The sequence below is a fragment of the Podarcis raffonei genome, chromosome 3, assembly GCF_027172205.1.
Source record: "Podarcis raffonei isolate rPodRaf1 chromosome 3, rPodRaf1.pri, whole genome shotgun sequence".
NCBI classification, from domain to species: Eukaryota; Metazoa; Chordata; class Lepidosauria; order Squamata; family Lacertidae; genus Podarcis; species Podarcis raffonei.
Window position 1 is genome coordinate 77378454 of NC_070604.1, and position 17162 is coordinate 77395615.

The 17162-nt window shown below is 42.9% G+C and overlaps 1 protein-coding gene across 5 annotated transcripts in view; it reads left to right on the forward strand.

Annotated features, from left to right (window-relative positions):
- Window positions 1-14031, forward strand: part of DISC1 (DISC1 scaffold protein) — a 157425-nt gene extending 143394 nt beyond the window's left edge. For all 5 annotated transcript variants that reach the window (XM_053382507.1, XM_053382511.1, XM_053382508.1 and 2 more), the window contains 2 exons: window positions 4577-4693; window positions 12925-14031. In XM_053382507.1, coding sequence (XP_053238482.1) covers window positions 4577-4693; window positions 12925-13074 — 267 coding nt within the window. In that variant the 3' untranslated portion in view covers window positions 13075-14031. The remainder of the gene's footprint in view (window positions 1-4576; window positions 4694-12924) is intronic.
- Window positions 14032-17162: the final 3131 nt, after the last annotated feature.

The following is a 17162-nucleotide window of genomic DNA, read 5'->3' on the forward strand; positions in this document are numbered from 1 at the left end:
CGCCTTGCCGACGTGGGGATCCAGGGCACAGTCCTTCAATGGCTGTGCTCGTTTCTCTCTGGTCAGGGACAGAGGGTGGCGCTTGGGGGGGAATTGTCATCACACCACTCCTTGGTGTGTGGAGTGCCTCAGGGTGTGATTCTCTCCCCGATGCTTTTTAACATCTTTATGCGCCCCCTCGCCCAGCTTGTCCGGAGTTTTGGGTTGGGTTGCCATCAGTATGCCGATGACACCCAACTCTATCTGTTGATGGATGGCCATCCTGACTTGGCCCCAGACACACTGACCAGATGTCTGGAAGCTGTGGCTAGATGGTTACATGGGAGCCGGTTGAAGTTAAATCCTTCGAAGACAGAGGTCCTCTGGCTGGGACAGGACGATATGGGATTGAGGGGGCAACTCCCATCTCTTGCAGGGGTGCAATTGGTGACAGCACCGTCCGTTAAGAGTTTGGGTGTAATCTTCGATACGTCCCTCTCTATGGAGGCGCAGATTACAGCTATAACAAAGGCGGCATTTTTTCATCTCCACCAAGCTAAGCAGTTGGCTCCTTATCTCTCTCGCCCTGACCTAGCCACTGTGATCCACGCGACGGTCACCTCCAGACTGGATTATTTTAACTCACTCTACGTGGGGCTCCCCTTGAGACTGACCCAGAAACTCCAGCGGGTGCAGAATGCTGCGGCGAGACTCCTTACGGGGTCTTCGCTGCGAGATCACATTCATCCGGTACTATACCAGCTGCACTGGCTCCCGGTGGAGTACAGGATCAGGTTTAAGGTGCTGGTTTTAACCTTTAAAGCCCTATACGGCCTAGGACCCTCATACCTACGGGACCACCTCTCCCGGTATGTCCCACAGAGGAACTTGCGGTCTGCAAATAAAAACATCTTGAAGGTCCCAGGCCTCAGAGAGGTTAGGCTGGCCTCAACTAGAGCCAGGGCTTTCTCGGCTGCGGCTCCAATCTGGTGGAACGCTCTGTCACAAGAGACTAGGGCCCTGCGGGACCTGACATCTTTCCACAGGGCCTGAAAGACAGAGCTGTTCCACCAGGCCTTTGGTCAGGGGGCAGGCTGACTCCCTCCTTGGCAATCTGCACAGAATTTTGCTTAACGGTTGCCATCAATTTGATTTTAATTAATTTTTAGAATGAGATGTTTTTAGAATGTTGGATTATTTGATTGTTGTTAGCTGCCCTGAGCTCGGCTTCGGCTGGGGAGGGCGGGATATAAATAAAATTATTATTATTATTATTATTATTATTATTATTATTATTATTATCTGGCCCAGGGCCTTAGGTTGCCTACCCCTGCCTTATATGCAGCTATAGAAAAGAATTCTTAGGAGATTCTCAGCCCTTTGCACTTCTTAGACTGATAACCAACAGCCCCCACCCACATTACAAAGATTTGCATCTTGGGCTGCTTTCACAATACCCGTATCAAAATGCAACGTTAGAACAGCCCCATGGTTGTGATACTCACACTGCTTAGTACGAAAGCAGAAAGCCAGTAGGATACAGGAGGAGCAGGAAAAGCAAAGTAGCAGAACCACAGTACTTGAATTAATCTTTCAGAGTGGTAGATATCCTTATATTAGTCTCAAGTTTAGGGACTATTCTCAAATACTGATATTTTTTGTTTTGTTTTGGTGGGCATGCATTTTGCCTCAGCTTTATTGCTGAGGATGGCAGAGGATTTAAAAATCACTTAATTTCCACACCACCTGTTTTCAAATCAGCCTTGTGAAGTCTCTTGCATGGTCACAGCAGGAATCTGACCTATAGCCTAATATATTAATGGCAGGGCACTTTAATCAGATTCAGCTAAGCTACTCAATAAACCAGCACTTTGAAGTTACAACTTTTTTCATCTTCTTATAGAAAACACACCTCCCCTTACGTGTTTTGAATTGCCTGAGCGTTACCCTGTTGTAGCAAAAACAACAGAGTCCACGTTGCACCTTAAAGACTCACATGTTTATTGTGGCATCAGCTCGTTATTTGAACTGTGATTGTTCTACTTGGACGAAGTTTGCCGAGTGGTTATTATTATTTATTTCATGAGATTTATGCAAACAAACCTCAAACCAGTTTACAGAAAGATTAGACAATAAAACCAAGCAAAATTTACAGCCATACTTTAAAACTCACAAAAATTAAAATAATAATACAGATTAAAACTACCACAACTTTCCAAGCATCTGGGTAGGCTTATCTAAACAAGAATGTTGCACAAAAGCAACCTGCTTAATCTCAATAGGCAGGTCAGTTTTAGGGAAGATGTTTTTCATCACTCATTCATGAATTTGGATGTGCATTTATGAGTTTATGTGCTATAACTGGAAGTTTCCCTAACCAAAATCAGTTAGTTAGTTCAAAGAGAGCCAGTGTGATGTAGTGGTTCAGTGTTGGACTAGGACCTGGGAAACCAGCATTGAAATCCCTTCTTAGCCATGAAACTTCATGGGTGACCTTGGGTCAGTCAGTCTCTCAGGTTAACCAACTCACAGGGTTGTTGTGAGGATAAAATAGTGAGGAAGAAGAATCACGTGTGCCACATTGAGCTCCTTGGAGGAATGATGGGATATAAATGCAATAAATAAATACAGTGGTACCTCGGGTTAAGAACTTAATTCGCTCTGGAGGTCCGTTCTTAACCTGAAACTGTTCTTAGCCTGAGGACCACTTTAGCTAATGGGGCCTCCTGCTGCCGCCGCCGCGCGATTTCTATTCTCATCCTGAAGCAAAGTTCTTAACCCGAGGTACTATTTCTGGGTTAGCGGAGTCTGTAACCTGAAGTGTCTGTAACCTGAAGTGTCTGTAACCTGAGGTACCATTGTAATAAATTTGGATACGGCCTGTCATAAATATGTGACCGTTTGGATAATCACTCTCCTTATTTCATACTGTGGATCAAAACTCACTCCCAGTTAAGAAGATGACCCCATCCAAATCTTTAACTTCAAAAAAGAAAAAGAAAAAAAGAATAGTGAGCATCTAGAATAAAATTGTTTTCTTCAGATAGATGCGCCAGTTGGTAATCAGGACTTTAAGGAATCTTTAGTGCAAGAAAATAAATGATTTCGCGACTGCAAGCCTGCCAAATAGTAAATAAAAGTGATTTTTTAAAATGTTGCTGCCCTGTCTTCTTGTATGCGGGTCACTAAGGTATTTTCTAATAGCTTTCCAATCTTGTAAAATGCTCAGGTGTTTTTTCTCTCCCTAAGATATGCAGGATCCTGCTGGGTATTGAATAACAATCTAACAGCTTGATGGATGACTTGTTCTTCATCCATACAGCCACAAGGACATTTATAGCCAATATATGGCATCACTTAGTATGGCTGCCTGTGGTTTTAAAAGCTTATGGCATATTGATCCCTGGTGTAAACTTATTATTTTCCGTAAAGTTTTGCAACGAAGCATCTGGACAAATGGGATTATTGTAAAGTTGTACAGAATCCATTTGTGGGAATTAGACTGCTGAAAATCTTGCTTGTGTCAATTGAAACTTTCAGCAGAATATGAAGATACCTATCTCTTCCTTCTATCTATCATCTATCTATCTATCTATCTATCTATCTATCATCTATAATGAAGAATGTTTAATTCATAGACTGCTTAATGCCTAGGCCACTTCTGAGTGGCTTACAAAGCATTAAAACTAATTGCACATCATTGTTAAACTATAAGTAAACTATAAGTAAAACTAAATAAGTAAAATACACAATAAGTAAAATACACAACAAAACAATCCCATTCAAATATAAAGCACCATGATTAAAATGTGCAGCAAAACAATCCAATTAAAACAGCACAGCAATTGAAATGGGAGACTTGTGGAACTGCAGTTTTCCACACGGGTGCAAAAACTTTCAGAGCGATCGCGGTGGGGAGTTCACCGGGTCTGCACTGCAAAGTTTCTTCCGCAAAAAGGGGGTTCAACCCAGGGGGTGTGAGGAGAACCTGAGCTGGCTGAACCAGCTCAGGTTCTCCTCAAGACTCAGGTAAAGAGAATGTCTGTGTAAACAGGCACTCTTCAGAAGCCATTGGAATGCCAATACAAATTGGGACCACTCATATTTCAGTAAGGCACCTGGTGCCTTACTGAAAAATCTTACTGGTGCCACCTGTGAAAAATCCCATCCTCACCTCATCACAAATTGATAATCATCAGGTTGTGATGAGACTAACCAGGTTCCATTTGTTGCAGTCCAGCCCTAAAGCCCACATACTGCGCATCACAGTAGTCTAAATTGGTATCCTGATGGACACATGTTGCTTCCCATCCCACCCATGCTGATTCTTAACTGTGCATTATCAGTAGTCAAGCTGTTTACTTAAAAAATGAACGGTAACAGAAATTAAAGAGAAGGATTACTTTGTCCTTAGAATAGGCCCCGCCCTACTTTATACATGGTTATGGCGGACATGAATTTAAAGTGAAAGGTCAGTTGCTGAGTTTGTTCCAGCGTAACAAAATATTGTACCCCGATTTAATATGATCTTCAAGGATGCAAATGTGCAGCCAAAAATGCAAACACTTTCTTGTAATATTTTTTCTCCTTCTTGTAGGAATTTCATATACTTACAGCAGAACTTGACGACAAATGTGAAAAAATAAGTGAGAAGCTGATGCACCTGGAAGATCAACTTCAAACAGCGCTCTGCGGCTGTGATGAAGACCTTGTTCATATCCTTTTTTTGATAGTCTGCCTTTGATGCTCCAGCTAAAGAATTAGCTTTTATCAGCACAGTCCTGAAATTAGCATTGTGTGAATCCTACTTAAGAGAACTAGGTTATAATAGAACTTTGTTCTCTGGAAACCTGAACTAGGAAATAATAATCAGTAATTCAACCATGATGACTTGGACTGACGGGTGATTTATTGGGAACCTTGTGGGATATCCACCAATCTCCTTCCACTTTGGACTAAGGGAGGATGAGTTCCAGGTCAGGCTATGAGACTAGATAATGGAGCTTGAACACAAACAGGTGCCGCAGGTTTGTCCACTGAAAGTGCACCTATGAAAGTCTTTTTGAGGAAATGAGATTAGCTCATGCAGAGCAATGAATCCCAGCAAATCTTGCTCCATATCAATATCTTCTGTCAGCTTTAAGTTTCATCCACTATACCAGAAACATGGGAACCTGTGGCCTTTCAGGTGGTGTTGGACTACCATTTGCATCACCTGTACTTGTAGCCAGGTAGTACGTCCCAGAGCCTAGAGAGGAAATTCATAAAGAGCAAAATTTGGAAAGTTCTTTGGAACTGGATTCTTCAGAGCCGCAGCTGCAGGGCATGATGTTAGACTTTCAGTCAATCCTTGGACAGAGTGTAGCATCTGCAGGGAGAGGTCCCTTAATTCACACCAGGGAGGGGCTACAAAGATAGCCAGTTCCCATTCACTGGTCCTCAAGGGTCAGTAGCAACAAACAAAAAGCAGGGAGGAGGGTACACATGTTAGGTGCCTGCTTTATCAGAATAGGGTCTCGTATTGGCCTTCCTTTGTTGTGGGAAGTTACAAGCCTGGCTAGGTAGGGAGCAGATGCTTCATGCCTCCCGCAGGGTTTGTTCTGTGGGGAGAGGCCAGCTGCTTCGCCACCTGGCTTCTTGGCTCATCTCAAGGACAGCTCCTCTGCTCTTCTCTCACCAGCCTCACAAAGGGAGGAAAGCTCTACACTTGAGGACTTTGAAGCTCCACAGCCACCCCTGCTCTTGACACAGTTTGGTGCACCTTATGTTGTGTATATACTAGTATTCTCTTCCTATCTGTCCTATATTTGGGGGTAATAGTGGGGCAAGTGCCAGCTGCACCAAGCTTTCTATATCCCCCCATTTTTTTTAAAAAAATGTGTATCTTTCCAAGCATCCGCTTCAGTGTTAAATTGCCAACTGCATATTAGGGAACAGTCCAGTGCAGATGCGCCCTCAGAGAATAGTGACAGGACCATTTATCTAGCACTCGCTGAAACTGAGAGGAGTCCTGTCATTGGCTTGATCTAAAATTAGGTCAGACTGAACAGATGTTGTTTTGAGACTTTCCCCCTGTACATACCAATAAAAGTGCATCTGAGCCTCTTCAGTGCAATTTGTGCCAATGGTTAATAGAAAGAAAAAGCAGACTAGAAACCGAATGTACATTCTTGGTTGTGTAAAGTTTAATTTCAATTTGGAGTGATTTAAGTACTGATATAAGCACCCTCAAACTATTGTTGCATATACTCCAATCTCCAAGCAGCAAGAGTCTCCAGGGTGTCTCCCAGGATTTGGCTTTCATGGAATGAAGGTCAGTGGAGACTGTGGTATATTTAGGACATATGGTTCTAAACACACACACACACACACACACACACACACACACACACAGCATAGATGGAGGCACCCACAGCATTAACACCTCCAGCAGATCTTGCCTCCTCATCACGTTTCCAGGAAAACCCCAAACTCAGCTTTGGGTCCAGCTCAGACTGAGACATGTCTCTGTCTCTAACTTCCAGCATCAGCCAAACTTACACATGCCCCCCTTGGCCTATTATTCTCCATCCTAGAATGATGTGGCATCCAGTCAGGTGAGGGAGGTGGCGGAAATGCCTACGCCCCTTCCTAGAGAATATCATCATTTAGTTGTCACTATGGCATCCAAGCTCACTCTATTAGATGCTGTTGACCAGCTAAGGCCATCACCTTACAAAAAGACTTGCCTGACCGATTCAACAAGTTTCCTCATGGATTTTAACCTCACAAGAATATGATCATAGGTTTTGAAGGGACTCACAGTTATCATCCAGACAGAGCCTTCCTCCAAACCTATGGCATATATTAAAACAATCTGTCTTGTAATGTTTGTAATACCCAGTGGTTTTTTTTGTAGAAAAATAGGTCTGGTACTCACCATGAGCTGTAAGTGCCACATTAAAAAAAGAAAAGAAAAAGAGGTTCTGGTACTGCGTACCCTTGAGTACCTCCTGGGAGGAAAAGTACTGGAATACCACCACAGAAGACTTCTGGGGGGACATACGGTAATTGTTTGCCACATATTCAGCTGAACATATGGAAGAATAATGCTGCTGCTGCGACTAACCTCCATGAGTTCAGCCAGGCAAGTACACAGTGCCAGATTACCAAATAGGCAGAGTAGACACTGGCCTATGGGCCCCAGGCCTTTTAGGGGCCCTGTGACAACAGATCAAAATAATATTGATTTGATCTTGAAAGAAAATTACAAGCAACTTTTTTTACTTCAATGCGAGGTGGGTGTCACCTGTCCCCCCCCCCAGATTTCGACTGCCTCTACAGATATTTTACATTTTTGGGTCTTTTGATGGCCCACTGCTTTTAGGAACATGGAAACATAGGAAGCTGCCTTATAGTGAGTCAGGCCATAGGTCCATTTAGCTCATTAATTTTGACACTGACCAGCAGTGGCTGCCCAGGGTTTCAAGCAGGGATCTTTTCAAGCCCTACCTAGAGCTACCCAGGATTGAACTTGGGACCTTCTGGATGCAAAGCAGATGCTCTACCACTTTGTGATGGTTCCTGATCACATGGTAAGAACCATACATGCCTACAGTTGTGCATGTCCATATTCTGTGAATGGAATTGGCACCTGTGATCCCAGTCTTCCCTCCACTTGCTCCAACAGATGTGTGAAAAAACCAGCGATCTCCACAAAAGTAATCTGCTAAACCAATTTTAGTGAATTATCATCTACAGCCAAAACAGGAGATGCATATCTTGGAAACAAACATATTTCCCCTTTAAAATATCCAGTGAGTACTTACCATGGCACATTGCCCTGCAGTTTTAACTGTGTATAGTACAAATAACCCTAGCAAGATGGGCATTTGGTTGTCTTCCAGATGAAATCCCTTGAATGAGGAAACATAAATTGTTTAAAAGGCTGCTTATGCCAACTGGCATCTGGTTTAAGCTTGCTGAATCTGTCATGTCTACATAAATGGAAAGGCACAAAGTTAAAAATCACTTCTGCCTTTTTCTCCCACAATTCTTCTGCATGATGTCCACAAATGCATATGCTGCTTAAACTGGAGGCAGACAGAAATATGGGGTTGAATAAACAAAGCAAGAGGAGGAGGCGGAAAAAGTATAATCAGGAAAGTGAGCAGGAAAAGATGGCCTGCTTTGTAGTCAAAGCCAGTTTGAAAGGTTCATGACAGACTGCAATATTCAAAAAAATAAGGAACCTGCAAACAACCCTACCAAAGGTCTACTTGCCACTTCTCTGTGCCTCTTTCCTTTTTTCTCTCCAGTAATGTCTTGTTTTACCCAACATGGGATGCAACAACATTGTGCTGTGCATTTACCCACCCCCTGCTTCCAAATGGTTGGTTGTAAAACCACATGCTACCCTGGAGAGAAAGAAAGACACAGGGAGCAGCAATAACTCTGTCTCTCTTGTAGTATCTAGTGGATCCTAAAATACCATGGTAAAAACTCCAGCCAGATCCAACAGAATTAAATCCCAGTTTACACAACTGTTTTGAGCCCATGCTGCACAGTTTATTTATTACACTGATACATCCTGCTCTTCCTTTGAGAAACTCAGAGCAGCTTATGTTAGGCCCCCAGGCAGTCTCCGATTCAGGCACCATAATAAAATAATGGCATCATCTTCCCTCAGTCTATTCCTTGGCCAAATGGATTGGATTTGCTATAGTAGGAGCAGCAAGAACCCCATTCAAACAGATGCAGGAAAAGACAGGAGGCGACTTGTGTAGGGCAGTCAGGATGGCTGATGACAAAGCTTCCTCATGCTTACTTGTATTATGCAAAGGCGTCCAAGTGGTTTGCATGTTTATTTATTAGATTTTGTACCTGCCCTTCACCATAAGTTCCCAGGACGGGTCATAACAACAACAGAATAAGTTGTTATAAAAACAAGTAAAGCAATGTCAATTGTAAAAGAAGTTAAAATGTTCCAAAGGGAACAGAAGGGTATTGTCATGTTATGTCCTTTCCTAACACAAGAGGAGGGGACTTAGAGTTCAGCGGATCCATTTCCATGAGCAGGAGTTTCCTGTTTCAGAATGTAACCTGGCCTTGGAAGTTGATCTGCAGAGTTCTGAGAGTGCCATCTGCCAGTATTAAACTGATCACTTGCACAAGCAGTTACATGTGTAAAATGAACAGCAAAAATCATGCCTGAAATGGCTCTTAGCAATAGTTCTAGTGTCACCTAAACTAATTCCCAGATATTTTAATTTCTAAATTGCCCATTAAAGTAGACAAACCTTTAACCAAGGGCTAAATGGGTGCCCAGGAGCATGATCTTCCAAAAACCTGCAAGGATAGGTACTTTGGGTTGAAAATTACAGCTGGTATGCTTCTAATGAAAAGAGAGAAAGAGAGAGAGAGAAGGCTGCTTCTGGGAGATCTAACTTCCTGGTGCTGTCAAGAAGGCGGTTCTGCCAATATTTAAACACACATTGCCGCTTTGATTAATAATTAAACTTCTATTAGAAGAAATAAATCCCAGATGCCATTGTTTTTCATTATACATTTTTATGGCACAGAATACTGGAACCAACCAGCCTGCTAGTAGGGCATAAATAGCACACACAACACAAATGAAGTCAGAAACCAGCACTAATGCTTAGCACTGAATATTTACACAGACCCACAAGGGATTTTTATTTAATATTGTAACTTCTCAAAGCAAATATTAAGCAGGAGGTTTTGCATTTGACGGATGAATGGGAGCACAAGCAGGCAAATTAAAGCTCACTCCTATATCCACTTCCCTGGGAGTATTGAACTGTAAGGGACTTGCATCTAAGTAGACAGGTATAAGATTGGTCTGTAAAAGTAAAACTTGTGTATATCTCTGCATCTGATAGATTTGTTGAACAAGAAATACCATAGTGAAGCAAACCCACAAAAGAGCCAATGGCTGTTAATCAGTGGCAAGCAAATGAAAACAATCTGAATTGTTAATTGGAAGAACCAAAGGCAAGAGGTGACGCATTGCTGGTGTCTGAGGACTTGATGAGAGGTGTTACTTTACTAACAGGAAAGACTTAGCATTCCCAGTAAAATTAAATGGATTTTTATATTGCAATTTCACAGTCATTTGGGGTCTTAATTAGCAGTTATGGCTTGACAGACAATTTGAGGGCATGTAATAGTTTGAGATATAATGCTATTTTTGCTGCAAGAAAGTGGGTTGGCTATTTGAATTCTGTCTGCATAAAATACACTTTTTCACACCCTGCAAAAATAAGTTTGTGTTAATGGTTTTAATAGTCAGTTTGAAATGCCAGTGGAGACATAAGCAAACCAGCCAGACATCTCATGGTACAAACCTCCCTTACTCTCCCAGAGATTTCTTCCACACTAACTGGCCTCAAGAGTCAGGAGGTACTAACTGATGACCCCTGACTCTGGTGCCAGTTTTTCCAGGGTGTGAAAAGGAGTATTTCATAAAACAGTACATTTGTTACTATGGCTGATATTTCTTGCACTTGATTATATGTAACACTCTGGCCCAGATGAGACAGTTTATCTATAATTTTTTTCTTTAATGACAGTGTGAATCATGAGACCTATATACAGTGGGAGGGGTGTTTCTCTCTTCTGAAATATGAACTACACTCTGAGTATTTTCTTTTCTTTCATGTTTGATGCAGTTAAATAAAATAGAGGGGATATGAAGGTTTTATGGTCATATTTGCAGGGGTTGGACTAGATGGCCTTTGGGGATACCTTCCAACTCCACAATTTTATGATTCTATGGTTTTATGATTTTTTTGTGGGGGGAGGAGGTAATCCTGGTGTGTATTTTGCTCTAAGGAGCTTAGTTTGGTTGGAATCGAGTATAAATTTCCAGAGTTAATGCAAAATACATTACTTCTGGGAAATGAACCTCCATAGAGGACTGTGAAAATTTGTGATCTGGGCTTTTTAGACTTGTCTACCCATGTACTGTCTGAAACCAAAGCAGCACATTGGTTGTCAGCTGTGAAATATATTGGCGTTGTTTTCTGCTCTCCCACTCCACTATAACTAACCTTAAGCGGGTAACCCCATGTTCACAGCTGCTACCGCCGGGCGCAAGGTGTGTCGCAGCCGAAGGGGGTGAGTGGCAGCACTGGCGCCCACTCGCCTGCTCTCCTCCCCTGGGTCAGGCTTGACCCTGGGGGCGGAGCTGCGCCAGGCACAAGCACTGCAGCCAAGGTGCAACTCCTGACACAGAGCCAGGCTCCAATGAAGGAACCTGCTGTGGAGACACCTGTTTGCACCCCGTCTCAAAATTGCATCCGGGGCCATGGCACCCACAGCCCCCCCCCCACTATGCCTCTGGCAATGCCTGTTTTGGTATCTCTAAGGTGTAATGAAGGAAGGGTGGGCAGGTGGAAAAGAGCATTGGCAACTTTTAACAGTGGCCTACCCTTATATGAGGGGTCTGTTTACTTATCCTTGGTACATGGTTTTAGCACAAAAGGTATTTGTTCAGCATCTTCTCTGTGTCTTGCCTTTAGACTGAAAAAGACGGCCTAAAAATGTGAGCAGAAATTGATCTTATCCTTTTACACTAACATTAGTTCCCCATAAAGTAAAAAAAAGAAGAAGAGAGAGTCAAACATCACAGTGAATGTATGTAAATTACAGAAAAAGATGAAATCTTGAGGAAGCTTTGAAAGAATCAGAAGCTGCCAAAAGGCTTTTCAAATTGGTATGTGTGACAGTCTGGCATTGAAGGTATTTGCATAACTTTCCCATGATCCCCTTTAGTTACTCCCCTCACCCCCAAAGAAAAACGATTTTTTATTTATCCACTTCATAACCTAAGGATGTATTTTCATCTTGACATTGTTCTTGGGTATGGCAGCATTTCCTAATAGATCATGAGCCCCCAAAAACATAAAAAGCGAGGAAGCACATCAGTGTCAGCTTGTACTTTGCCCTCTCCCTGTGTAGGGAGTTTTTAAACATTTGGCTCTGAACCAAGACACTTTAATGTTCTGTGAAGTGTGGTTTCATAATATATTATCATTATCTTCCATGTTTGAAATGTAAAATAGCTCTTACTTGATTGTTCCCTTGCTGAACTAATTAGGTTAGTTTTTAGGTCCTGTTTCCATTGTATTCCAGAATGAAAGGCTGTGGCATTAATAGGAGTCATTTTGTGCATTTTGTGTAAGACTGACCCAGCTGCAGAGTTGGGGCTGTAGAGAAAGTAATTCCAGGCCTGGCTTTACGGGTAAGGCTGCAAGGCTCAGCTCCCATAAGCTCTGTTGAGAGTAGTTTACTTTCAAGTAAAGTCATCTAGGACCAGAGCGGAAACTTGTGTTCTGCTTTTTATTCCTCGGTCATGGGGTGGCTTTTCACTTTATGGAAGATGCTGTGTATGAGAGAGGAAGGGAGAGGGAGAGGATGCATTTCAGACTCTGATAGATGTGAGGGCAGTGTGAATGTGAACTCGGGGAGGGAATCTGTTCTCATGTTAGTGAGAATCGCCATCAATGACCTGAAGGTTTGGCACAGAGACAAAAAAAGCGCTCTCTATGTTCATTTATATTCCTCTCAAGCTGAGATCTAAGATTATTTCCTCTGAATAGTGACTGTGGTATTCTCTTTGTGTAACACATGGGGATTTACAACAGCCACTCACGCTTACATATGTGCGTGCGCACACAAATTGCTGCTCACTTCATACCCCTCAAGCAAAAAATGCTGTTTGTTGCCCACAGGCCCAAAAAGACAGGATGAGGAGGGGGGCATAAGCAAGTGTGAAATATGTATTAATATTTAATCCAAGCAATTTGGATGAACTTGACGCTGCAATTAGCTAGCAATGCCCATCTGTTGTGCACAGCACAACAACAACTTATTAAATAACTCAGAGAGAGGAAAGGAGCTGCCAATTACCTTTCAATTTATTCCTTAATAAAGCATATACAGTCTCTACAGAGAGAGATCCAGATGGTGAAGGAAACTCTCCAGGCCATGTTGGTGCAGCTCCAGCCAGCTAAGAAGGCAGAGGAAGATGCTGCTGTCGACTTCCTTGGTGGCAGCTGGTGTCCGGGAAAGGAAGGCTTAGAGGAATAATGAGCAGGAAGACTCGGCGGGGCGGGCAGGGGGAGAGAGCTTCATTCAAAAGGGTTGCTTTCAAGAGCTGAATACTGTCTTAGGAGGCCTCAAGGATTCTTCCCATCTCTGCGTAACTAATAACAACTAAATCAATTATTGGATATGGGGAGGGGGAGACCCTGAATGACTTGCCTAACAAGTATTGTAACTTGCATGTTCACTGGGTCAGATCTGGAAACAGTTTTTGAAGCCTTGTGTCCCATGCACTCTTTGATGTGACAGCTCCAAACTGATGTGTCTGAACAGATGCACCAAGGGTGAGACTTATGCAGCAAAGCTGTAGCAATCTGCTTGTGCACTCCTTTCTAGTTTTGCCCATACCTGACAATGTAATGTGGAGATCTGCGCGTTCAGAAGTCACAAGTGCCTGTTCTAAAGAGCAGCGGCTGTTGCAAGTGGCTAGCCTTAATTGCGTTGCCAGTGATACAACATGTTGCTGTTCAGTGATGGCCTTTTTGTTCAGAGGTGGGGAAGCTATTGCTGGCCGTTGGACTCTGATTCCCATCAGCCCTAGGCAGCATGGCCAGTGATCCCGGATAGCGTGAGTGAGGTTCGACAACATCTGGAGGACTGAAGGTTCCTGCCCCGCCCCCAGTTTAGGGACAGGGTTGCATTGGGGGTGTGGTGTGCACTCCAGTATGTGAAAGCAGGAATACCAAACCCAGCAAACGAAGAATGCCAGATACCCTAAATGTCAGGACTCCTCAAAACGATGTGCACAAAGGGATGGCTTTTGCCACACATGCATCCAATTTGGTGTCTGAGACACTTGCACAACCACTCAACCAGGGACCACTTATTACCATAGTAGTTTAAAGGAGAGTGATGGGTATTATTACATTTTCCAAGCAATACAACACTGCAGCTGCTGGGATGCAGTCCAAATGTGATTGCACATGAATGGATTTGCTATGTAGCAGGTCCACATCCACACCATGCATTTCAAGTGATATTCTACCACAATGTTATCCTTCTAGGGAGCTCCTGGAATTGTAGCTCTCCGCACCCTTAGCAAACTCCAGTTCCCAGGAATCTTTTGACTCTCAAAAGTGGCATAATAGTGCTTTAAATGTATGACGTGGCCCTTACAGCATTATCTGGAACAGCCCTGAAGAACTGGTGTACTTTGTTCTATGCAATTTGTAAAACATCCCTCCTCTCCCAAATTACATTTGAGGGGGGGCACTAAGTTGGAGTTTAAACTAATAGCAAAATTTTGCTAAATGAAATGAGGGCTGCATATACCCATTGGCATTCCATATAATAGTGATAATTGAAATCAAAGGATGTCATAATAGCTTTTCCAACTATATTCATTTAGTGTTGCAAAGTGAGAAGAAATTCTTGTTAATTCTAAAGAAAATTATTTAAAGCAATAACCAATGGTTTCTTGTTTTTTTTTTAAAGCAAACTGATGGTTCTTAGTGTAATTAAAATCTAGATAGATGCTTCACTGTTTTTATATAAAGACTTTAAAAAAATTCTTCTGAAGGTTTCTGCAAATTGTATGTTGAACTGGGTGTATTTCTAACCATATATATCAACTCAGAATGTACTTACCTGCAAACTCTGGTTTATTTCAGGATAAAAGGAAAGTGGGATCAAAGTGGTATTAAAAACAGAACCATAGGAACAATGAGCAGGAAGTGTCTAAAATGCTGTCTAGCTCTTTAAAGACAGATTCCCTTTCTTGAAGGGTAAGGAAGTATTTGCCAAGGGCTGGCAAGCCTTGGTCATCTCCTGTGTCATTGTCAATCACTCTACAGGGTGGCACCTGCAAAGACAGTTCTGAAATTTCAGTGTCAGCATGTAGATAAGATATCACTATGTGGCAGCATGGCTTCTCTGGTTCCAGCCTCAGGGAACCATATTACACCAACACCACAAAACTCCAGCAGTTGTCTGTTGCTGGCAAAGTTCAAGCTTCTGTTTTTCCTTCCTCCTATATAGACAGAGTTCGGGATATTTCAGGGAGCACTTTCTCTCCTATGTGACTTCCAGAGAGCTGAAATCTACAAATGGCAATTTACTTTGGGTATCAATGCTACTGCAACAATATTGACTTGCATCATGTTCCTTTGGTGTGTGTGAATGGTTTCATTAGGTCAACTCATTTGCCTGGGCAAGTTGAGTGGACAGCTTCTCCCCATAATGGAAGGACATTGTTTGTCTTCATCTATGTCATAATGTAGTCTCATTTGCTTGGCTGCACTATGTGATCTCTGATTGGCTGTGGTCATATGTTAAAGATCCCTTCAAATGAGAGAGAGAGAGAGAAAGAGAGAGCGAGAGCGAGAGAGAGAGAGAGCGCGCAACAGTTCAGGTAAGCAATGGGTGCACATAGGTGTGAAAAAAGTACAAAAGCATGAAAGGTGAGGTGGTGTGTTTTTTAAGGATCTATCCACACAACCATCCCACTCAAGGCAACTTGAAGATTACCAAAAATCATCACAATGCTAGTTTCAGCTCCTAGATTCTAAATTATTTCTTAAATGAACATCTTACAGATATTTGGTTATCATGCTTATATGCACTGGTGTATTGTGCCCTAAAGGACCGAAAATTGGGCTTTATATTTTAAAATAATTATAATTTTTTATTGTATACCTCTGCTGTAAAGCCGGATAGTTCACTCACAAGCCCCTCTTAGATCAACCTATACAATCCAGGCACAGCCCTGGAACATCAGATTGAAGTGCTTGTGGGGCGGAGCTCTGGAATTTAGAGGGGGGGGGGAGCCAAACTACATGGTGTATGGAAAGGCAAGGTTTATGATGGTAAATTTAAACTCTGGCAGCAATCCACCAGATCCAAAGAAGCTTGCGCAGGAATCCCATGCAAGCCCAGTTGTGTGTCAAGGCCCCCAAGCCACCCAGGAGAATAAAGACACAAGGACACAGAATTTAGGTTAATGTTAATGGGCAAAATTTAGGCCACAACTTTATTGGTTACAGAATGTGAGTGGTATTGGCTTAGGCATTGGCATCAACAGACTATATCTGACTTCTGCCCGCCTTGCAGGAAGTCTGGTAAGGGTAAACCACCAGTAGGGGGAGCAGATTGATGCGGATCAACTCGAGCACCCCTGGGTTCCCAATGGGGTCGTGGCATGGCCCTAGCCCCTTCCTGGGCTTCGGACGAGATTCACACCCCCAGATTCCTTTAATGAAATACCCTTGAGCACGGAGGGGCAGGTGATGGCCGCACCTCCCCTCCCCTCCACATCACTATTCCAATGCCTAACCGCCTAACCTTACAAAGTTGGGACAATTGCTATGAGGTAGGCAAAAACCAAGTGGCTGGTGCCAATTTGCCAAGTGGGAAAATTCCTACCAGGCCCCTCAACAGTGACCAAAGTCCATAGCAAGGCCAATGATGCAACCTGAAAAAAGGGTGGGAGGGCGGGAGATCCGGGGCACAAGGCTGAAGGGAAGCCTCTGAGTTGCACCACGGCTTAAATTGGCCTTGGCCACGCCCCAAAGCAACCTGATTGGCCACCTGGCAGCCTGACGTGTCTAGGGTCTCCCCCAGTGGGATGCGGGACACTGTCCTGCCCCCACGCTGAGGTGGAAGGCTAGTTGGCCTGACCCGGCCCCACCCAGAAGTGGAGCCTATTTCCACTGAATGGAGATTGTATAAAACCAGTGCTAGGCGGATCATCCTCCTGAGCCTTGGAATTCTTTTCCACAATCAGATCTTTTAGATGTACTTTCAGTGGTGGTGTAGTTTGAAAAATGGACTGTTAGTTGGAAACATTCCTACATGTATATGTCACGCCTAATGAGATCACAATTAATCTCTGGATTTTAATGCATGTGGAAAACTTCCAAAAATTGAAAGAGTTTTAAAATCTGCTCAGCCAGTCTTTAAATCATTAGCTGAAACATTATTTATAGTGGCAATGTATAATTTATTTTAAATCGCTACTCCTTTGCATTGTGTTATTTTATTTTATTCATTGTGGGGGGAATCACTTATATTTATGACACAGTCTTTTACTAGCTTCACAAATATGAGACACATGTTCCTGCAGCATTAACTGCTGT